Below are 24,121 nucleotides of genomic sequence, written 5' to 3' on the forward strand. Positions count from 1 at the left end.
CTATTCTCTCACAGGTGATCCTAAGTCCTGAAACAGAGATCATTACAAGTTTGAATATTTCATGTATTCCACTCATATTCCTTCCCCAAATTCACATATTAGGCTTGCAGTTCTCTTGATTCATTCCAGTTAAAGACAGAAATGGACTGCTCCCTTGAAACAAAATAGGGAAAGAATCTCTAGTGATACCTGACTGGGGAGAGGGAGATAAGCAAGAAGTAAAGTCAATATGAGAATAACCCTGAGCATTGTGTGGAACAAAATTAATAATAAAATAATAATACCTTATAACACTTTTTTGAAGAACACAGTTAGACTGTGTATAAGAGAATGCAAGTTTTCCAGTATCTCCTTTCCCCTCACTACTTCCCTTTTGAAGATATGGGAACAAAATTCTTAGTTAAGGCATTATCACATTGTTAAACATGTTCTAGTGATAAACAAGACAGTAATACACATTTTTGTAAGTGTTAGTATTTATAAGCAATCAGCAACTTGCTGTTTCTGGAGAAATCTAGCTAAAAAACTTAAGTTTTTGATATAGCTAAATATTACATTATGGACTTAATAATTTTCTTTTTAAATTAGCTATTTTCCCATGAAATCTTATATTAATCTAAGTGCTTTCAGCAGCTGCTTCCACTTGCAGCAACCACATTCACACAGAAACAGATGCTGACAGGTTCAGTTGTTGAAGTGGGTGAGGAACAATCATTTTCTTCTGCTGGAAAGGCAGAATAAAGGATACCGGACTACAGAGACTCATACACACACTGGTACTTCCAAGAAACAAAAATAAAACCCTGCAGGATTTATGAACTTGCCCATATATCACAGTCCTCTCAGCCCTTTGTACTTCCTCTAATCTGTTCCAAACAAAGCGTGTATCTGTTCCAGGAAGTCCTGACAAGCTCTGTGGAATGACACTCTGAATCACAGCACTAATTCATTACACTCTACCTACACAAATCCCTCGTGTTAATGTTGACAGAGCTGCATTTAATGACTTGTTTCAAAAAACTTTGCATCTTTGTCTGTTTTCCAACCAAAAGAACAATCCCAGCTACAAGATAGCAGAACTCTATACTGCACTGTAACAGACAAGCCGAAACTCCTCCAAAGCTGCCATGCTTCACTTGGGGCACTACACTTTAGACACAGATTACAATGCAATTAAACACTAAAGACACTGCTCACTCTACCTTTAGTACAGGGTAAATGGGAAAATAGTCAAAACTCATCAGAAAATTTGCAAGAAAGTGAAAGAATGCTTTTTTTCCCCCCAATGAACAAAGCATGCTCTCCTACATAAAACACTGAAGTATGTTTTATGACACATTTCCCAACAAGATGTGGAATGCGCATTTCTCAAATACAAAAGATGCATGAAAAGAAACAAAGCCATGTAAACAAATCTGGAGATCTACAGAAACATTCCACTTATTCATTTCTCTTGTCCCTTCTTCAGACATCAATTCACTGGAATTTCAGAAATCAGTATTAAATAGCACAGTATGATTTACTTTTGCAATTTCAACCCCCACAGAACTGCAGAAGAACTTTAGTTTTCACCTTACTGCATACCCCAGAGCTGAAGTGACACCTCCACTGTACCTTCCCCTGTACCATGAGCACAACCATTTCCACCAGTTACTGTCTGTGTGCTGACAGGGGTACCTGAAACAAACGGAATAACTTCTGTTGATGGTTTGAACTGGGTGTGAGACGTTCATCATGTACTTCTTCCAACAGAATATTCAGGGCTGGCACTGGCAGCAGCTTATTGTTATCTGTACTGTTCCATTGCATGGAACATTCAAGTACAGCAATTTAAACATTATAAACCCATTACTACAAGTTCCATATTCTCTCAAGTGCTCACTTTATAAAAGAAGACTAAGGAGAGAAAAAAAATAAAGCCTACTTACAAGAGGGGAATTTCAACAATGAGCTGGATGAGGCAACACAGCAGCTCTTCTATGAGGTCTTCACATTCTGTTCCTATAAAAGAAACATAGCAAAGGATTTCTTCGTTTTCAAAAACCAAAACAAAGAGCAAAGATTCAAATACACAAATGCAGATGATCGATATCTTAATTAAGGAACAACCACTAAAAGTTCTAGCTGTTAAAGGAGATATGATTTTTTTTCCTGAAATAGAAAGCACTCGAGATTATTAACAGAGAAAATGGTGATCCCTTCTCTTTTTTACATAAAAAAGTAACTAGCAACAACCGCATAAATTAAATGAGATGTTGGTATTGTGGGATTGTGCTAATACTTAGCATATCAAGCTTTCCTTTACTACTTACAAAAGATCATATTAAGCAGTGTTATAACTAACAGCTGAACGAATCACTGGTCCACAAAATTCTATGCACTTCACATATTTTTCCACTGTTTTTTAAACCCAAGCGAAGAATAATCAGAGACAGTTTCACTTGTCTAATATACACTGAGCAACATTATAAAAGAATGTCAAAAGAATGTATGAGTATGAGTATGTCACTGCTGCTCTAGACTAATATAGCTACAATTTTTTCATGAATACATATTTATTTATTGAGGAAGTTTTATACATTTCAATGACAAGATAGTGCATGTTAAGGGAACAGAAATCAATCTCTAGTCATATACAATGTGATAAAATACACAAAGCAATTCAGAATTATTTAAAAACTTGCAACTATAATAAGCAATAAAGCTGGTCATATTTCACATTAGTATTTTTTTAAAATACTTTTAAACACTCACTGAGGAAAAAGCTTATTAAAACACTTCAAGTTATCATATAATACTAAAAAACCCCAGAAGATAAATCTCTTGGCTCATCAGGATTTATTCTGCTTTCAAAAATAAAATTATGATGAGAAACTTACATCATAAAGAAGTGGAGGGTTTTATATGCTGGATGGCTTAAAAGTGGCATAGCTGATCCCCCGCATTACAGCATCGCAGCACAGTAATTACCCAAATGCCTGTTTATTTTGTATTTTCAAATACATAAGTCCTGCCATAAACACAACTTTATAGCCAGGTTGCAGTGGTGTTATTCTGCTTAACCCAATTTTGTTCTTGAATCCAGAACTCAATTTTAAGAAGCACACCAGGGGGAATATTCACTATAAAGCAAAATTATTTCTTTCCACAATCAGTTTATTAAAAACACATTAAAAATTGTCACCTAGTGAACTGCACATTCTAAAGGAAATCAGTTTTTTATCACGGAAACATGGTTTCCTTTATATAGAATCCCCCATGAGTAACACAATGCAGCTCCTGTTAGTAAAACCAAGAACTGCTCAGAGTATTTAACCTTGGACAGAAACCACAGCCAATAATGTAGCACAGATAATATATTCCAAAGTAACTTGAATGTGACATTTTCCTAAGGCTTTCTGAACCTAGAAAATGCTTATAAAGCAAGACTGATACTAATTCCCAACAGGTTCCTAATTTTTCTCCTAACAGAAGAAAGTGAGAAGAAAAAGGTTAAAGTGAAGTGAGAGCATTTTTAAAACATCATTTTTTTTGCAACACTGTATGCACAACTCATCTGAACAGAGATTATTTGAATATCAAAGAAGGCTGTTTTCTCAAGACAATATTCAAAATAAAGGAAGAAAACACTGGGTTAGCACACTCATGCGGAATGAAAGATGTTATTAAAAAAAAAAAAAAAGAAAGAATAAAAAAAAAGAAAAAAAGAAGCTTAATTGCTGTAATCAATGTCATTCAGCTACAATAATTAATGTATCCTTTTCCCAAGTGGGGCACACACATTCTTGTTCAATTTTCATCTTGCCAAGACAATGAGGAGGATGCAAGCCAAATCTATAACGTGAGAGAGAGCTATAAACACGGAACACTCTGTGTTTTCACAAACAATGCCTCTTTCAATAGCAGGATAAAGACAATACACACAAGACTCATTTACATTAATAGATCACATACTTGGATCAAGGACCTGTAAAGCCTTGGGGAAAGTAAGTACAGGGTGAACCTGTCCAGATAAAATTAGAGCATAGAGAGGAATCACAGGTGTATCTTCCAAACTCCACTGTAGAAGTGACTGCAATTACACAGGTTTTAAAATATCCAGTTATGCTGAAGAACCATTTTTTCATCAGCTCTATTTATGTCCTCAAACGTGGATTATTTCATTTTGCAGGTAATTACATGGATTTTGACTTTTTGGTGGGGTTTCTTTCTTTTGGGTCTGGTGTATATGTATATATACACACTTTTATTTATTCATATATATATTTATATACACTTCTAATTTTTTTTTAGAACAATTTTTTTGTTTGTTTTTACTTTCTCAAAGTTGCATACATAGATTAGCACACACTACACGGGTAAAATGGCTTATGCAGAGGAAAGCAGAGATGCCAGGAGGCCCCAGTTCTAAAACCAGTCCAGTTCCATCATTGAGAACATAACTACTATATTGATAAGACCTGATCTGGTGGATGTGTTTAATACCAATATCAGAAAGACATTTAGACATAGCAGGGTATATCCTCATCTTAGATGTTACTTGTTTTTCTGCCCTGTTGCTCATACAGAGCCTGGACACAAGTAATGAAATAAGTAATTTCTTGCAAAACACACTCAGGGCTTCCACAGATTTTGCGGTTTAATCTTCAGCTCTAATTACTCTCAAAAAACTTACAACTTCTACTTAAGAGTGATAATAATGAGTACATAAATTGATTGCCTTCCCTCATTTCCTTTATGTGACAGCTGAACATTCATGAAATCATTTAAGGCTTGCAGTAAATGTGTTGTTATTTATTCCCTTCTCCATGTCACAGACAGCCCTTAGGAGTAGCCTTGTGCATAAAAACTTCTCTACAGATAAGTAAAGCTTCCTACTACAGCTCAGGGAACAGGTTAAATGAATTGATGGTCTGATTTATAATACAATACTCAGTATGTGCTCTCTTACACCTTTGAGTCACAGTACAGTTAAAGTCTGTGCAGAAATTATTGGATATAGATAGTAGAAAGATGAATAATTTGTATTAGTGAGACTAAGTCCAGCTTCAGCTGAGCAGATGCTGACTCCAGTTTGGGATTTATTGATATCAGGAAATTTTCAGCTGAACCTTAAAAGTATATAGGTTTAGTCTCTCTGCGGATTTTTCTGCAATCAAAATTCTCCAATATTCTCCAAAATTATAAGCAAATTCCAGCTATAGATGAGGAGGCAAAGGCTGCGCTTCTTGGGCTAAAGAACCATCTGAAACTCCTCAAAAATAATACATTTCTATCAATGGTAGGCCTTTGCTTGAAGGGAATCAAAAACAGCACTATTAGCAGGGACTCCAGGGGAATTTATTCATTAGGCTAAAGTATACCCATACACTCAAACCACAAAAAATTCCATTTTATGACAGAAAGCACCATTGCATAGCTTTCTTCTGAGCCTCAAGCACAGCCTAGTAGGAAGAATTACAAACTGGACATTCAGAAAAAGTAAAAGCATATGAACTGCAAAATCTGAGAGAAGAATTCTTCCAGATAAGGCAACTATAAAAAATGCTACCTGAAAAATCGTGGCTATGTCATATAGAGTTTGTATTTCTGAGCAGCCAGTGACAGAAGTATTTTCCATAGACAGGACTCTCACAGGCTATAATTATACACTTCCCCCTGAGACACCAAATATCTTGGAGCAGGTGCTGCTGCAGTGCCTGATTGCAGTGTGAGTATCCTGACATCCTGACACTGCAGTTACGTGCTGTGAGCTCCCAGGTGCTGTACTTAACCCCAAGAGTGTGGCACCACAAGATACTGTCAAACCAGAAGGATAAAAATGTGATGTTCAGCAGGAAACAAAAACCACCACAGAGTAATTTCCAAAGGGGTAGTGATGATCCTGAAAACAACAATAACTTTTTCTCAGAAGACTAAGAGACTGAACAAAGCATATGAAAATGGACCACAAGGTAGAGAGGTTGTTTGTGGTGTTGGGTGGTTGCACTATTCTTTCAAGTAACTCCCGACCAGACAGTAAGGAAATACAGAAACTTCAAAATTCAGACATTGTAATGAAACTTTTTTAAATATGGATCTTTTATTTGCATAATACAATTCACATAATAATGTCTTTCATAAAGCTTGTTTTATCATGGCCACAATTGAAGAATTATAAATACTGCCAAGCTCTAGTAAATGAAAAAATAGTAAGGATGACTAAGAACTTAATTTTTAAAAAGCATGTCTCCTAAAGATAGTAAAATTTCCTCAAAAGTACTAATAAATCTATGTAAAATTAAGAGGAATATAGGAATAACAATATCATAATAATAGACTAATAATAATAATTAAATAATAATTTAATAAAAAATAATTAATAATAATAATGTAATAATACATAATATTAACAAAAATATTATACTTTCCATAAAGCAGAAACCAAAAACTCAAGAAAGCTACAATTAATTATAAAAATACAAACAATGAAACACTTCATTTTCTTCTGCTTACTCTTAATAGGCCCTAGCACAACTACAGTTTATGACAATTCAATCATAATACTTCACCTTCCTATAGCTGAGCATAAGAGCTATAGGAAGGTATAAGCCTTATTACCACCTTCTGTAGATATTTAAAATTAATATTTTTAGGAATCAAACTCAATGCCTATGTAACCTTAGCATGTTATGAACCTCAACACCCTGAGAAAGTTCACAAAAGCCATCTTCCAGTTCCAACTGGAAACTCGAAGACGAGCCGAGGAGCAGCTCATTTCCTGCCTCGCCAGCAGACTACACACAATTACCTTCCTAATCAACAACATCCCATGAACAATCCGCTCAGAGGTAATTGCTAAGTACATTTGCCATCAATATGCACAGAATTATCGCTAATAAATGTCACTGTGAATTACAGTCAAGTGCTACTAGATATGGTATAAACATGGGTTTACCCTTGTGACAAGAATCACTTTCCACACCACACTGCAAGGAACTCCCAGTGCAAGGAAAAAAGATCACAGGAGTTCCAGTTGACAAAAGTCTCAGCTTTTCCACCCATCCCACTGTGTCACGCTGCACTGAAGCAAGAGGTGAGCCATATTTTTAATCCAGGAATAAACCCATAGGCAGTCTGCAGGGAAAGCTTATACATAATCAGATATTCTTTTCCAGTGCATCAGTGAGCTGACTTCCCTCCTGGAGATCACTCATCACAGTTTAAATACATTAAACCATTTCAACATGTAGCACTTAATCCTTTGGCACCACAATTCTGATTTCCCCAGAGCACTGGCAGGCGCCAAGGAGTTAAACAGATTTTAATGAACAGTTTTCAATGTTTGATGAGCAAGCAGCAATTCGGTGCTCTCAACACGTGTCCTCATCGCAGGAAATCCACAGTCAGACACTCTTGGTTGTTCTCACACCATCCACTCACATTGCTCTAGCATTCTTAGACTTTTAGGCTTCATGAAACAAACAACATGAAATTATATACTGAACAGCATTTTGACTTGCATGTGGCAGTTCTGGGTTAGCCATCTGACTTGATGATCTTAGAGGGCTTTTCAGGCCTAAATGATTCCACAATTTACAACAAAGCAAAAGAAATCAAGGCTCCCATGGCAGCATTATCCATCAGGCATTTTCTAAGAGCCTCTTGATACAGGGCTACACAAAGATTTGCGGCAGACTGTGTTCAGACTGTCTTTTTGCTGTAATGTAACTGATTTTGAATGCATTTGTATTTTTCTTATTCAAAGACAACAGTTTCTTCCTTGAGCATCTCTCCTGCCACCTTCCATCTCATGTAATACATACTCCATTTCCTAGACATGAGCCCATTTTGGTAAGTCTGCCTAAATTCTGCGACTTTTCCTGTACTCTTGTATAAGCTACTGCCACCAAATTAAATTTTAGCAGTTGCTTTCTCAAGGAGTCAATTCTAACCAAAGGGCTTCTACTTTCCTCCACTAGATCCCTAAAAATAATATTAATTGCACACTATGGCTGCTGTTGGTTTATGAAAAATATGTAAAAAGATGCATTAAATTGCAATATCAATGTTACCATGCTCATATGTGGTCACCTTCACCCCAAGTTTGTTATGTTCCTCTGAAGAGGACCATTACCACCTTTCAAATTGTATGAAAATCACTAAAGCTCGGGTAGGTCTACAGCATAACATCTCAACAGCTGTTCAGAAGAAGCCAGATTAAGCTAAACTGAACTCTCTAGTCTCTTAATTTCTGGTTTTAAAGCAAAGTTTGGGATTCTGAGTCTAGAAAAAACACAGAATAACAGAATTATTTAGACCTAAAGAATCTGAAGGGAAAGACCCTTAAGATCAAGTACAACCATCAACCTAACTCACTAGTCCAGTACCAAACCATGTCCCTACATGCCACATCTACAAACACCAGGACACAGAAGTTTCTTATGGGATGTTTGTTTCACTAGCACTTGTGTGTACCCACCATATGAGCTTGGTCCTGCCTTCTCTTCGTAAGTAAAATGAAGTTGCAGCTCCTCTTCTGACATTCGACTGATGAATACTTTCAGCAAACAGCAAATTATGAACAGTGCATTGTGAGCCTGCCAGATAAAGAGGTGGCTAGAAAAGAAGCAGGAACAAGCAAGAGTCAGTAATGCTTTACCAGCAAACATGCATCAAAAACCACAAGAAAATAAATGTCAGAGTAGACAAAGCTCTACAGCTGAAGCAAAGAAAAGTCAAAGTGTTTAAGCAGTTGATGTTACAGAAAACACAATGGGAATGTATTCAAAAGTAATTTTAAAAATACAACCTTATCCCTAACAACATTTGTACCATTAAAACTACCACAGCAGACAGAACTCTTTGAGGAACTCAGCAAATAGCTCAGCAATAGTTCTAGGGGTCTCTATGCACTATGGACTCAAGGCACACAGACATTTGAAAACTTCCAACAGGCTCAGACTTGAAAGCTTCCTGGCTCCCTGAACATTAGCCTTTTCCCCAGGTAAACAGCCTTCAAGTAACAGTAGGCATTTATGGACTTCAAGAGCACTATACGGCAGGATTTTCTTATGCAATACACACAGATATTTTCCAAGTTTTCTGAATGAGAAGGAAATACAGCAGCACAAAATTTTTTTGAGTCCCAGTAAGCAACTGCTGGAAAGTCCATGCAACAGCACAAGTCAACTATTGCCCAAAGCTGTACCTTCAAGGTATCTTAGGATTAAAACAGCAACAGCTATCTGGGCACAAGTAACTTCTTACTTTAGAGTCAAGCAAAAAACTTGAGGGCAGTCCTGGGATCAAGGAGGAATTCCAGCCCCAGATCTGATAAACGTGGGACATTTATCTGTGGGTGTGAGGGAACAACTACAGAAAGCCTCCTGAAAAAGCCCCCACAGCGCTGCACGAGTAGCCTGTTGGAGTTCTCTCCTACTGCTGAAAGGAGGCAAGCAAAACCAATGACATAACTTGAAAGTAATATTTTAATACATATTTACATATTTATAGATAGAGGTATTTAAAATATTTCCAAGATAGAATACTGGCTCATACATTAAGTTCAGCTAAAAAATTCAGAAAATTTTTAAACATTTCTAACCCAGTAGTAGCCATAGCTTACACCATTTATACAAAAATGTGTTCATTCAATACACAAATATGTATTTTTTCCCCAGTAATCTATGTACCTATTACATTTAATTTCTGTGTTTAGAAAAGTACTAGACACTTGTTCTGTTTCAAACAACAGTTTAAGAAAATCTAAGGCTTGGTATGTGAGTATGTTAATTAGCAGAGTAAAAAAATTCAAGAGCTAGCAACAAAAGGAACATTAAAAAAATTAAATGGCACACACAGCTCGTTTCTGGGAACTTACTTCTGACATTCTGCTGAAATTTTTAACTCTTTGGTTCTAGAAAGAAAGACTTTAATCAATGATCCAAGGTTTCCTGTTCGAGGATTCTTCTCAACTAGATGAGAAAAAAATAAGATATCATTACAAAGCATGCATAAGCTGACACTATCTAGTTCAAATAATATATAGGGAAAAAAAACAGATTTCAATGTATTAAATATTTCTAAATAAAGCACAGTATGTCTTGTTTTTCTGTACATGCATTCTTCTTTCATGGTTCTCCAGTACATGGTTTACTAGACCATAATTGTTTTCTAAATACTATTAATCCTAGATTTAAAATATCCCAAACATGGGATACTCATACTCATACTGCTTCCTTTCCCAGACTTGTCTGCAGCCCAACAGCCTCCTGTCAGGAAACTGGGCAGGTCTTCACAAGCACCTTTTACCTTCTCATAACACCACTGAGCACATTTACATCATCCCTTCCTTTCATCCTCTCATTCTTTCCCCTTACTGATCAGCTTAAAGGGCAAAGAGGGAAAGACATACTAGAGATGGAATTGTTTTAAACCTTGCAGTGATACCAAGTTCTGTGAATCAGCTAACCATGGAAGTAAAGATTTGGGATATACATAAACACACTCATTACATTGCTTTAATCTTACTAGGGCAACATATACCAATAGAATTCTAAAGTCATAAAACAGGGATGCTGTTTCTCTATTTTTTTGGTAAAGTGCATAGAAAAAAGATGGCACAACGTCTCACCCAAAGACTTGCAGACTGAGATGGTGGCTTCCTCCAAGAGCTTTAAATCAGCACTAGGTAGAAGGAAAAGAAAACAAAAATGGTTACACAAGCAGCTGGATTCCTGTACTTGAAGTGAAAATTCATTACAAAACAGTAATAAAATCTTTCTATGAAGCACTTAATTTTAGCTATCCATTAGCTTGTGGAGGTCAGTTAGTCCAACCTCCCTGCTCAAGCAGGATCTCCTAGAGCCGACAGCCCCAGACTATGTCCAGGTGGCTTTTGAGTATCCCCACAAGCACTCTGAGCAACTCATTCCAATACTCCATCATCCTAACACCAGGCAGTGCAATATTCTTTTGAAGTACCGTAACTACAAAACAGGAAACTAATATTCAAAAGTGAATTGTTCATCAGAGTGAAATTATGTTGGTGTGTTCTCCCAGGGAACAAGGGACAGGATGAGAGAAAATGGCCTCAAGCTGTCCCAAGGGAGTTTTAGGTTGGATATTGGGGAAAATTCCTCCACGGAAAGGACTGTCCAGTGGTGGGAGTCTCCAAGCCTGGAGGGATTTAAAGGTATGGATGTGGCACTTGGGGACATGGGTCAGTGGTGGACTGGGCAGTGCTGGGAAACACTCCAGGACAAAAACGCCAGGGTTTTTGTGGGTTTTTACATCCCAGATGATTCTGTGATTCCATGTGCATTTTATTACTGCTAGTTTTGCAGCTTCAGTGCTGCCGTGCTGCCATGCTCAGTTTGGTGTCACTGAAAATACAAATAGAATAGCAGTCTACAGAAAGAATTTGAACTTCTTTTACAAGAAATTTCACATGAAATGACGCACTTTTAAAAACATGAATAAAAGAAACCTCAATCTGACATTTAACCTCAAGCTAAGCAGCTCTTTCCTTTTAACTAACGTTATTATACTAGTGCAGCAATCACATCAGATACAGCACATTGTTTGTAGCTTCATTAATTGCCTCGTGATACGCCTCAGAAAAACATCATCTGAAAACAACAATAAAGCACTAAAGCAAAACCTGACAGCAACCACTGAAACCACACAGCTGTGACAAACACATACTTCTGACCTACCAGTGCAAGGCAACTGATCCTCAAAAACATCCTTAACAGATGGGAAAACAAAACAAATCATCAGATAATGTGCTCACTGCCATACTGAGCAATACGAATATTAATAACATAAGGGCACCCTGCTCCACCACTCTTATCTTTAAATTTTTTTCCTTCTATCTTGTCTGAATCCACCCTCTTCTGGTTTAAAACTATCATGTCTTGTCATATCATGAAGATCCTACTGCTCAGTGTATTGGAAGAAATGGTTGAGCCTATACAGACTGAATATATAGGCTGACTTTCAGGGACTTCTGAAGTTCAACAAATTAAAGGACAGTCAAAAAAACTTAGTTCAATGCCTGCAGTCATAACACAGTCCTCCTTTCTTTTTGAAGCCCAGTGAAGTATTTTAAAATTTGCATGGTAATCCAGTTTACAACACACTATTGCATCAACCTGAGATTATCAGCTGTGCTGTGTAGGAAACTGCTAAACCAACTCCAGTGCTGAAAACTCATACTCTTAGAAGCTGTGGAGTTTGAGCTGTTCCCAACTCATAAGGATTAGAAGAGGAGTCAAAAGAATTATTTCAAAACCCTTCAACAGGAAACTATTCAGGATAGAGACATCAAACAAATTAAGTTTTAAGATGCCTGCAAATTTTCTTGTATATCAGACTAATTTACTGTGCAGAGAGCTGACAGCTGAGACAGCTCTTCACCTACAGCTGAATATCCTAAGACAACCTCAGATTATGCAGATTGGCTTGTCCTGATATCAATTACCAGCATTCAATCTTCTCTCACAAACTGCTTTGAAACACAAGATTCAGAAAGAACAAGCTTACACTTTGATATATACTTTAAAAACATTAGGCTTGGTCTCAAAGGTGGTCTCTTGTTCCAGCACTACAAACATACAGAGTAATTAAAAACAAATGGTATTGAGCAAGAACACACCACCAGCAACTACGGACAACAGTTTTCTAGGTCTATGTGACCTTACACTTCTTTAAAAAAACAAAAACTTCTTAATTTGCTCAGCTGGCTGCCTGTCGTCAGGATTTATTCCTTCCCGAGACCTGGCAGGCAGGGAGGGTGAATATTACAATGGACAACAACTCAGCAGAGAGTTCTTAGGTACTGAAAAATCATAATCTAAGACAACATGACCCCTCCCACTATCCAAAGATCCTGGGGACACAGTCAGAGTGGTTATTGTAATTGCTCCAGGATTTAAACCATAAATGCAGACATTCAGCTTTGAATTATGGTTCATTTTCTCCCTAATTTCTAAGGTTAGGTTTCAAAGTATAGCACTCTTACAGATTTTTTTTTCTTCTCTTTGAGTTATTAAAACCCACACAAAGTCCTAAAAAAAATTCCACAGAGTTGTTTAATTTCTACAAGTTGCCAGGATCAAAAGCAGTGGCAAAGCAAGCAAGGCTTTCAGATCTTTAGCAAAGCTTTTAATACTCAAGTAATTCTTTTTCATACTAAAATGAAGCTTAACTTAAAAATTAACTACAGCCCACTGCCTCTTATTCAACAACAAGAACACAAAAGTGAATTTCGCCACACTCAAGACCAGGCAACAGCTACTGCAAAATTTCAGTTCACTCAAAAGAAACACCTAGTGAGGGGGAATTACAGCAGAAATAACACCCCAATAGACACATATCAGTGAAATAATCAATACTGTTACACCCCCAAGGATGAATTCACAGAGACAATATCGTGGAGGGGTACAAAAAATAGCAGCTCATTCCTAAGCACCTTGGGCCAAACTCAACAGTGACTTTCTTTCCTTTGATTGGGCAGGAAAGAGAAGTGAGAGACATGGAAAAATCTGTCTGGGTGTTTTCTTGTGCAGTGAAAAGACAGAAGGTAAATTACATTAAGATATGGGTAGAAGATGCCAGAGCCAAGATTCACAAGGTGGCACAAAAGAAACAGTACAACCAACTGTGTCACTGACTTTTCTCCACAGTTCCTGTGGAAATGAGATTAGTAAATGAATGAATGTAAGAATGGAAACTTAACAGTGAAACATCTGTCCTTTCATTAAGCCACACAGAACACTGCTAATAAGTACTTGAATTGCATCCAGGGAACAGGGATAAGAGGAGAGGGAATGGCCTCAGGCTGTGCCAGAGAGGCTCAGGTTGGAAATTGGTTAAAACTTGTTCATGGAAAGGGCTGTCCAATCCTGGCAGTGCTGCCCAGGGCAGTGATGGAGTTGCCATCACAGGAGGGATTTAAAAGCAGTGTAGATGTGGCATTTGGGGGCATGGGTTAGAAAACATAAAAGTAAAAGATGGAGTGTAAAATATTTCCTGCTCTATGAGAAACATTTGGTATATTTGCAACATGAAACAGATTATCTATCTATAAACAGGCGATAAGTATGAAAAGTCAACTCTGCCTGCTGCTTGATGGCTCTACTGAGCATCAGTAGGAGAAACCCAAGCACACCAGTCTCATCCAGGAAACTCTGCCCTAGACAGGACACCTCTATGGAAACTGGTCACATGCACACGGAACAAACTCTGAGGGTGGTGGGGCCCTCACACAGGCTGCTCACAGCAGCTGTGGCTGCCCCTGGATCCCTGGCAGTGTCCCAGGCCAGGCTGGACAGGGCTTGGAGTCACCTGGGATAGTGGAAGTCGTCCTTGCCCATGGCAGCGGTGTGGAATGGAATGATTTTTAAGATTCCTTCCAACTCAAACTGTTTTGGGCTCCTGTGATACCAGCTTCAAGCTACAGACCTTTAACAGCATGATCACAGTGACCTGGGTGAGTTTGCACATGTACTTCAACTGGCACAATCTGCACTGAACCACCTCAGAGAGCAGTACATATTTACATATTCACCAGTTCTACAATTTTCCAAGAATAGAACAAAAGGTATCACCTGATGTGGGGATTCAAATCGGTTTTGAACATATGGGGCAAACAGAATAGACTCAAAGCAGAATATTCTTAACTATACAGACTTTACTGACTCAGTTGGATACAAGCAAATTTGTGAGGTGCATGGTTGTTTCCCACACACTTCAGAAAAGAATTCCAGGCTTCACAGGAGTTCCTCCCTCATCCTGTGATCTGATGGGCAGATTTAGCAAGTACTTAATAAAAGAAAGAAATTACTTTATTTGCTTTTCTTTTATGTAGAGGCTAAGTCCACAGGCTTCAGCAAAACTAAAATTAATAATAGTGAAATTTGCTTCCTTGACAGCACAGCCACGTTCAAAGAAAATTGGTTTGTCTTTGTTTATTTTAAAGGTATCCAAACAAGAGAGATTTTTATAGTGGCAGTGATTGTTTTCACCATGTAATAAGAATATTCTGCATACCAATTGTCACTAAAAACCACTCTATACACTCAGCATCTGTGTGACTGCAGCTATTACATATAAGTGGTGAAAGTAAAGAGCAATCAAGGATAATCATTATTTCATTGGGATTTAATCACTTTGTGTCTGCAATCTCTCATCACAGTCCAAAGAGTTTCTTCATCAGAAAATTAGTTTTCTGTAAGAAAACCTTCTTTCAGTAGAGGTGGGAAAGAATGGCAAACTGAGCAGGCAATTTAGTCAATAAAACTTCATCATTATCATTGACTGCAGATTTTTATTTCTGGCTTCTTACAACCAAAAAGCAGGATCCCGCAGTCAACTATTCTGGCATGTATTGTAAAAAACATTACTTCCAAAAAGAAGAGGATGGTAAAAAAAGAAAAAGGGGGAAAAAACACCAGTGGCATTATAAATAGGATTATTTTTATATAGTTGAATTCAGCTGCTTTACTTTAAATTTACTAACAATCAGTCTTCAGCAAAACCATAATTATTTAGACAGTGAAGGTTGTTTCCTGACAGCAGACAACTTTGAAGAACTTAGTTTTATCTGCTTTTGTTTTAAAAGCCCAACAATATGTTTCAAAGTTGCAGTGGCTTCTGTTAAAGTATCTCCACATAACAAGAGAAAGCATTCTGCCTAAAAGCTGCAATTATAAACATATTCACACTACAACACCCCTCTTAGTATGGTAAGAAAAAGACCCAAACCAAAGCAGACAAGTACTCCTCTACAAAAGGAGAGGAAAAAACCAAAACAAGTAGGCTTCCTGACAGTTTTTTCCTCACTGTAAGGCCTTTTTTCTTTGCTTCTGAACACAAAACAAAAGAACCAGCCCATTTACTAAATTCATACTGTGGGAATGCTGATTTTAATGGACTAGTTGGAGGACAGACATCAAAGAATATAAGGCAGCATATGATTTATTGTACCATTTTAAAAAATGTACCATGTTAAGGCAACATAAAAGCTTCCCATCTTTATGCCTTTCCATTAAAGGCCCATGCACATTATTCTTGAACCAGCAACTCATTAATAACTCTGGGGAAGGAACAAAGCAGAACAGTAAATATTAAGCACATGATTTTCAGCAAGTTCTGCTTTAGTTAACTTTAAGTTTTCCATCAGAAAATAATTGTAACTAATACCACCACTAAGGAGGAGGTTGCATTCTTGGTAGCAAATCACAGAAAAGCCAGACAAACACAAAATCTGCCTAGACTGGGAGCTAATACTCCAAAGCAAACCTCATAGCTCTTAATCCTGACAGTAACTTAAAAAATCATCCAGAAAAGCTGTATTTAATTTTTCCAGTATCCAAACACTTTCAGATTGATAGGGCAGTCATCTAAAGTATAGAAGCGGTAGATTTAAGAGGTTTTATACAATTTTAATTCAGCTCCCACAAATCCATTCTGCAACAAATAAGGACCCATGAAGGAAAGATCAAACAAACATGCAAGAGTGTGAAATTAGTCTACCAGGTACTTCCAAACCCGAAATGTCTCAGCAGACACTTCAACAGTACCTGCTTAGCACTCTGATTTGCTTCATGGAAGAGGATATCACAATAAAGCTTTTACAGTGAAAAGCATGAGGCAACCTAAAACTAAACTACTGGAAGCTGTTCCTTTGACTGTCATTAATGTCTGCACCACTTATCTGCTGCCACTCCTGGACTATGAAAGGCCCTGGTGGCTTTCTTTACCTGCCAGACACACAGGCTGGCTCTGGCTGTTATATTCACTCATACCAGGAGAGTCGCAGGCAGTGAGCAGGGATTCACCATCAGCTCATTTCTGATTACTGACAGCTGATATTCCCTTTTAATATTTGCCTAATTATTAAGAAAAAAAATCAACAGTATGAAAGGAAGAACAAGCAGCCCAGAAAGGCAGAATACTGGACTCCTCGCAGCCAGCTCTGCTTTGACAACATGCTCTCCTGTTCATTTTTGGATGGCACAGCAGGTTTAAGCAATCCCACCTTTTAGATCAATAGGTTGCTTTGCCCCAAAAAATCAATCCCTCATCGTGCCAGAATTGTTTTGTGGTGCCAAGCTATGAATCACCGTAGGGAATTATCTTGGCTGAAAAAATAAACACTTCTGCTATGTTTTCCAGATAGATTAGCTCCTGATTAAACTCACAGAAGAACAAAATAAACACTGGAAGAGATAGTGAAAGGGCAAGAGCATCTTGCATCAATGTTGCTGACAGAGATACAGCAACATTGCAGTCGGCAGCACTGGTATTTGGCAAACTTTACCCCATACGGAAAACTACCTTATGCAGACCAAAAAGTAGGCAGGATTGAAAAAATAAAACCCAGTAAAGAAGGCATGGCTGAGGAAATGAGCAATGCTAAACAATTTCACATGGAACTAGAAAAAGAGAGATTAACACATTCATTCAGGTAAAGGTCAGAAAAAAAAAACAAGGAGAGAAGATGAGGCATCGATAAAAGGAGGAAGAGATCAACCAAACTGAAAGGGGAAAGAAAGAAAAGCAAAACAAGGACAAATAAAGAAAAACAAAGTGCCAAGACAAACAAATCATAAGAAAATGAAGACAGCAGAGCACAGAAAGCAGAGCTGTTTTAAGATCTGGTAACATGTCTTCATGTTTCTTGGAGTAGCAAGACAGTAATTCCCCATCTCTCAAGACAAGGCACAAAGACTACTGTTCCACAGAAGACACCTGGGATCTACAGTACCTGGACTAACCTGGAACAGTTTCTGTAAAGCAAAGCACTAGTCACAAGTTCCCAACTAGGAAAAGCATATATGGAAAAGCGTTAAAAACCCCACAGACTTTCTTAAATATACAGGTTCCTATTTCCCATGGAAGTCTTCCTCGCAGATACTGTTGCCTTGCTATGGCCACGGCTTCTTGCCAACAAGGTAAATTTGTTGCTGAAAGGAGTAAATGCACCCCAGCCCCATCACTTCCCCACCTTGCTGGTTTTTGCTTGGATAATTTGGGTTTGGCTGATTGCTTTTCCTACCAACATGACTTTTTCTATCACCTGCTCTTCTAATGCTGTTCTATGCCTCCTCCCCTATGGTACTGACATATGTATAACAGAATTATGTCCAAAGCAGCACCAGAGAAAACAGTCCTCTTCTCCCTGGGGACCACATCAGTCCCATCTTAGCAAAAACTTCAGGGAACAGATCTTTTATTCTGAAGTATCACCAAGTGCAAGCAGAAAAAAACAGCACAAAACACTTACTCAGCTTCCAATAATTCTTGCAAACAAGTCACTAGTTTCACAACAGACAACTGGAAAAAGTAAATTTATAAAGAGAAGAAACCTGCAAAACTCTATTCTGTATGACAGGTGAAAACTGGCTCCTTTCCACAAATTACAAACAAACATCTTGCTCCTGACACTTAAGCCTCATTAAAAAAAGAGTTAACTTGGTAATTTGGAAGATTTCAATCTCAGAAATTGACATTGACCTCTATTGTTACATTCCTGCAGGCAAGGTTATCTGATATAGACAAATGCTGAGGGTGCTGCGCAGCCAACATCATCTGATTTCACTTGCCAATGGTTGTCTCAGGTAGATGGGAAATTTCTGTTTCCTTCCAAGGCTAAGCTGCAGAAAAGATGCCTCTAAAAATATTTCTGCTCTAGCTCCCAGGCAAGAGCACCATCTGGTGTTCAGCTAATTAAAGATTTCAACCTGTGTTTGGGTTATTTTATTGGACTACTTGTCTTTTTAATTATGTTTCTTTCTTGAGGTTTTTTTGTTTGGTTAGGTTTTTGCTTTGTTGATTTGGAAGAGCTTTAGTAAATTTACTCTGCACTGGATCTGAATTCCATGAAACATGGATAAAAAAGCTGCAAAACAAGCTAAGAAAAACTTCTTAACTTTCATAGGGGAATGAAGGAAAACAGAACAACCAAAAGAAATAGGTGGGGTTTTACTGTAATTATTCCCCCTTAAAAAAACCCAAACAACAGAGTATTATATATACTCTTAGAATACTGTCAATTCTATTAGTCATGGATAGGCTGTAAATAATTCTTGTCTTCAGGGATCTTAAAGGAGAAACAACTGATTGCTCGCACATTCCCAATTCTGTACTGCCCTTTATCAGCTTTACAGCCCTCCACAACACTGTGCCTTCTCCCTAACCCTGGCTATTCTCTCAGGCAGAAGGCAAAATACTTCCTCCTCCTCAATCTCTACAAAAATAGCACCTAGTAAATGCCTCCCAGTTATTTACCTTAACCATTTTCCATTCCAGTTGCCTGAACTTTCACTTACAGAGAAGCACCAGTTTTATGCTGAAAACTGTAAAAACAGTTTAAGCAACACCTGGAAGGTATAAATACTAGATTGTTCTTGTAAGACTGATAATCAACATATAGGCCAAAGAATTTAGAAATGGATTTGGGTTATAGAAGTTATAAGAAGTTAAATTCTCTATTTCTGGAGATGTGCTATGGATCCTACAAAAAATACTGATCTTATTTATAGCCACACCACTTTCTCGAATGAAAAGGCATTCAAAGCTTGAATTTTAGGTATTTAGAAAATATCTTTATGGAGAAAACACACCAAATTTCTTTTTAAAATGCAAAGAGGGTGAAAAGAAGCCATACAGACCAAGCAACTCAAAAGCTAACTATAATTAAATCATGCAAGAAGTACAATTCACTCTAAATTTAGAGGAAACTTCAAATGTTGGAATCTACAAATACAGTCAACCCAAATGTTCTACCAAAGGAAAAGAGAGCTTCCGGAAACAAGGAAAAAGGCTTTCCCCCAATACTACAGACCCTATTTCTGATCTTTACCAGGAGAATGAATAGCAATTACAGTTATTATGAAGAAGAAAGAAACACACAGGAATGAAAGAGGTGGTGGAAAACACTTTCAAACTTAGAAACAACAGCATATTTTGCACAGGTATTTATTCCTCTGCTACCTAAAACAGGAATAATTAACATAACCACTCATTTGCTTTCAGACTGGTCACTTCTAATAACGTATTATCAAAGCCAGCTCTTCAACACCTTCTTACCTGTTTGTTGGAGTGGTGAAGCTAAAAGACAGAAGCTGATTCCAGAACGGGTCATTCTCAGAGATGGGCTCTGATCCTGACAGTTTCTGCAAGTACTCATTTTCTGGAAGCTCACTGATGCTGCTGCTATTTGCTCCCATCTTCTTTATTTGGCAAATGTCTTCCTAAATTTTCATTGCTTCGAGGAAAAAAAAAGAAGAAGAAAGAAACATTTTAAGTCTTTTGCACAAATAAGGAATATGAAGAGCCTGAGTTAGCCACTAGTAGAGCTTTAGATCACCTCCTCGAAAAATTACTGAGATGTAGGAATCAGGAACATAGGAATATATTAGAAAGATTTCCTTTCAACAAACTTTGGACAATAACATCTTTGGTCCAGAAAGATAAAAGTTTCTGTGCTACTACTTCAGTCATCACCTCACTTGTATTTTAATAAATTATACTGAGCAAGAGCACTGGAGCACAGTTTTATCAGTAACAAGGCTACTAGTAATGGGAGAAACAACACAGAATTCACAATTTTAATGGCGTGTCATGCTGACATACTATTCAGAAATATGTTTTCAAACTGAACATGCACAGATAGAAAATCACTGCTTCTGTAAGGATGCACTTAATTCCTGTGTGCCACCAGTTTAAAGTTCCTGCCTTTCCAGAGTAAGCACAGCTCTTATCATGCTGTTATCAAGCAAGCAAAGGTCCTGTGGACCATACATTAATCTCCTGACCTCTCTAAGTTAATGTGGTTCCTTCCAGGCAACTATTTCAATGTGAAAAAGACATAAAATTAACACATCAGAAATACAACTGCTTTTTGATGGGACACTGCAGAAGATGGCACTCCAAACCCTCTTACTGTATGTATGTGTTGTACTTGATATGTGTGAAGAATGAGAAGCTTTAAATTCTTCACGCTGCTTCTCATCTTTGTAAAGAATTTAATTAAAGAGAACCATCACAATGCTATTGACTGAGTGCCAGGTATGATCCCAAGCACCTCACATCTTTCCAGGCCATCAACTTCAATAAAATTCCACCAGTTGGGACAAAATAACTGTGACTGATAGGTTTAAAAGTTTGTATGAAAAAAAGGCATCCCGTCAAGATAGAAGTGCTGTGCAACATTTACTGTAACCTAAACACTCAATCCTGAGCTGGCATAAGACATAAGAACAGGCACAGCTGTACCAAAAGACGTAAACTACTACCCAGCAGCAACTTTTCCCTTGGTTCCTACAAAGATACAGATGCAAAGTATCAGATACAAGAATCATGACCCTATGATACTCTCAAACTCATCAACTTCGCAGCAGCAATTACTTCCAGAAAAGATACTTCTAATAGCAATTAATATTATTAAAGAACTGTGTAAATATGAAGAAAGCTTACTAAAAACAAGCAAGAACTGCAACAAAAAGCTGCACCACTAGCAGCCATAGCAGAAGTTCTCTGAAGAATTCATATTTGAGGTTTAGAGCAACTGCACAGTACCCAAATGAAACAACAAGGGGTCAGCGCGTCATCTAGAGCAGAATATAAGATATATTAAGTAATAGAGAGATCTTTAAAATGTGAAGGCTTACCATAAAAAAAAAAAAAAAAAAAAAAAAAAAAGAAAAAAAAAAAAGAAATTGGTGATTATTTTCTATATTTTATTTATAGGAGACTCTACAGGCAGGGATACTTGGACTGGAGCAGGTTGCTCCAAGCCCCATCCAACCTGACATGTTTGCAACATATTCAACTACTGCAAAAGCCCTCGACCAATATAATGACTCAAGCCTCGTTCCTGTGCCTTTAAATTACTTAAAGGCCCTACATTTAAACCTTTATTTCTTGGAGAAAAGACAAGTCTAGTCTCTCACTGCTTCAAGTTCTCATTCTCTGCTCATTTTTCCAGCTCAATTGCTCCAAGACAAACAACCAATAGTGAAGAGAACCAAGAGGCAGCTGGAGCCCTGCCTTCAAATCCCTCCACCCTCACCTGGAACTCTTGAGTTCTCCATGCCAGAGCACAGACAGTGCCCAAAATCCTTAGCATGCTCTCTTAAGATGAGTCACCATATTCTTTATTTACAAGCTCTCTTACAGCTCGCTGCAGCTACCAAAGCCCCCACATTTAAACCACCTTCCCAAAAATATGACAACTAGTTTCAAGCTAATTCTTCAAAAAGAGTCATGCTTGCTTTCCAGATTTCCTATGGTATGGCAGCAGGTTCAATACCATTAAGACAAAATCCAAAATAAAGAGGGTTTTAACAGCAAGTCTTAGCAAAATTTGTCTGTTTTCAGAATCAGTGTCAAATCACACTGCCCAAAAACGTGCCCCACGTTCCACAGCCACAGCCATGCTCCCAAGCAATGTGACAAGCTATGGAGCCCCTTGGGAGCCCTCCAGCTCTAATGCCCAGCTGGCTCCTTCCAAACTGCAGAGAACATGTTTCATTCCACAGGCCTCCCCCAAAGCGACAGAAAAATAAGGCACCAGCTGATTATTTTCTCCTCTAAATGAAATAAATATCAAGCCATCCAGACCTGTCAAAATAATCCACCTGTTACCTTGAGCTTTAAATACCTGACAGTAGCTTGTAGATAAGGGGACTTGGCGAGCTTTGACTTCCACTGATTCAAGAGCCAACAAATCTCAGAGCAAACAAACATACAGATTTTCTCTCCCTCTTATATCCCAGGTGGTTTCTTTCCTCTCCTACATACATTACACTCACTACACCCCTCTGAAGTAAAAATCTGAGCAGATTCTATTGATCCATCCTATAGCTTACAGGCACACAAAGCTAACTTCTTCCACCAGAGCTTGTGTTATCCCAAAGCTTGATGAAGTGCTCTGCAATGACTTCATGATACAGCCTGAGACCTGCAGCTCCTACAATCTGAACCACAGGCCCTGCTTTACATAAGCAAGACATTTCTGAGGAACTCCAGCCATCAAGTGACCCAGGAAACAAGTCTCTTCTTTAGAGTACATGAATATCCTACAGGAAAAATGTCTAAAAATAATTTAAAATAGAAAAAAAAAATCAACATTTAATTTCCAGGCATTTTAACAATAGTAACAGATTAATCCCAATGTTCTAACTTAGCTGATTACATGCTAGTCATGATCTCAAACACATTTCCAAGACAGCTGCTACTAAATAGTACTAAATAAATGGCAGTCACCACCTTAAATAATTTTCAAACATGCTATCAAATGTTTCTTTTAGATACAGCTGCCTTTAGCTGAAAAGATCACTCAAATAAAATGTGTAACCACTTAAATGTCCACACTGCTTTTGATTAAGAGGCACTGCCTCTGTGTCTGTATGCTGGTTAAGATAGTAGAGGTTCAAGTCATTAGATAATATAAAAGGTATGTCAGTACTTGGAACAGATTTACAACAGTATGCTTTAAGCAGTATTTAGAACATTTATTTATTTATTTCTCCATGATTTTTCCTACATGTGAATTTCATAACAGTTCCCACTGCACAGAAAGGTTGCTCCAGGGGATCCCAAAGAAATTGCAAAACACAAGGTTAAACACTTTCTGCTTCCTCACACACTGAAGCAGGACAGCCCCAACAAACATCAAACATCACAGGAAATTCCCTTTCACTCCAGGAAAGTCAGTCCTTACTCTAGCAGCAAATTACCAATGAAATCTAATTTCCTTTTCCTTGAAATACACTAAATAAACAAAAGCATGGTTCATTAAAATAAAATTTTACAAAAAGCCAATCTATTTATTTGCCTCTCCCCCCGCAAAAAAAAAAAAAACCCAACCAGACACAATTTATTAGCAACTCACTTAGTTTTACTCGGTATTATTACACCCCCAAAGAATCACAGCCTGGTCTGCAAGAGTCACTCTCTATTAAATCCAGCACCTGTTTAGTCCTAGAACTTGGCACCATGATGCAGCAGTAGAGGCTTTAGAGCAACACAAGGGACTCTTTCCAATCTCAAATTGCTAAGGGTAGGTATAAATCCCAAGTTTGCTGTTTCTTCCAGAAGATTTTAGTATTAATTATTAACAAGGCTT

General features: G+C 37.7%; 1 protein-coding gene across 6 annotated transcripts in view; it reads right to left on the minus strand.

Moving 5' to 3' along the window:
* Positions 1-24,121, minus strand: part of DYM (dymeclin) — a 208,125-nt gene that overhangs the window by 176,787 nt on the left and 7,217 nt on the right. For 2 of the 6 annotated variants that reach the window (XM_056514016.1, XM_056514014.1), the window contains exons 2-7: positions 20,080-20,257; positions 10,616-10,668; positions 9,863-9,956; positions 8,462-8,598; positions 1,929-2,001; positions 1,585-1,677 (exon numbers count right to left, since the gene is read on the minus strand). In XM_056514016.1, the coding sequence (XP_056369991.1) occupies positions 1,585-1,677; positions 1,929-2,001; positions 8,462-8,598; positions 9,863-9,956; positions 10,616-10,668; positions 20,080-20,219 (590 nt within the window). In that variant the 5' untranslated portion in view covers positions 20,220-20,257. Of the gene's footprint in view, positions 1-1,572; positions 1,678-1,928; positions 2,002-8,461; positions 8,599-9,862; positions 9,957-10,615; positions 10,669-20,079; positions 20,258-24,121 lie in introns of all 6 variants that reach the window. The other 4 variants (XM_056514015.1, XM_056514013.1, XM_056514018.1 and 1 more) reach the window with 2 other exon arrangements.

This window comes from Oenanthe melanoleuca, chromosome Z (assembly GCF_029582105.1).
Source record: "Oenanthe melanoleuca isolate GR-GAL-2019-014 chromosome Z, OMel1.0, whole genome shotgun sequence".
Classification (NCBI taxonomy): Eukaryota; Metazoa; Chordata; class Aves; order Passeriformes; family Muscicapidae; genus Oenanthe; species Oenanthe melanoleuca.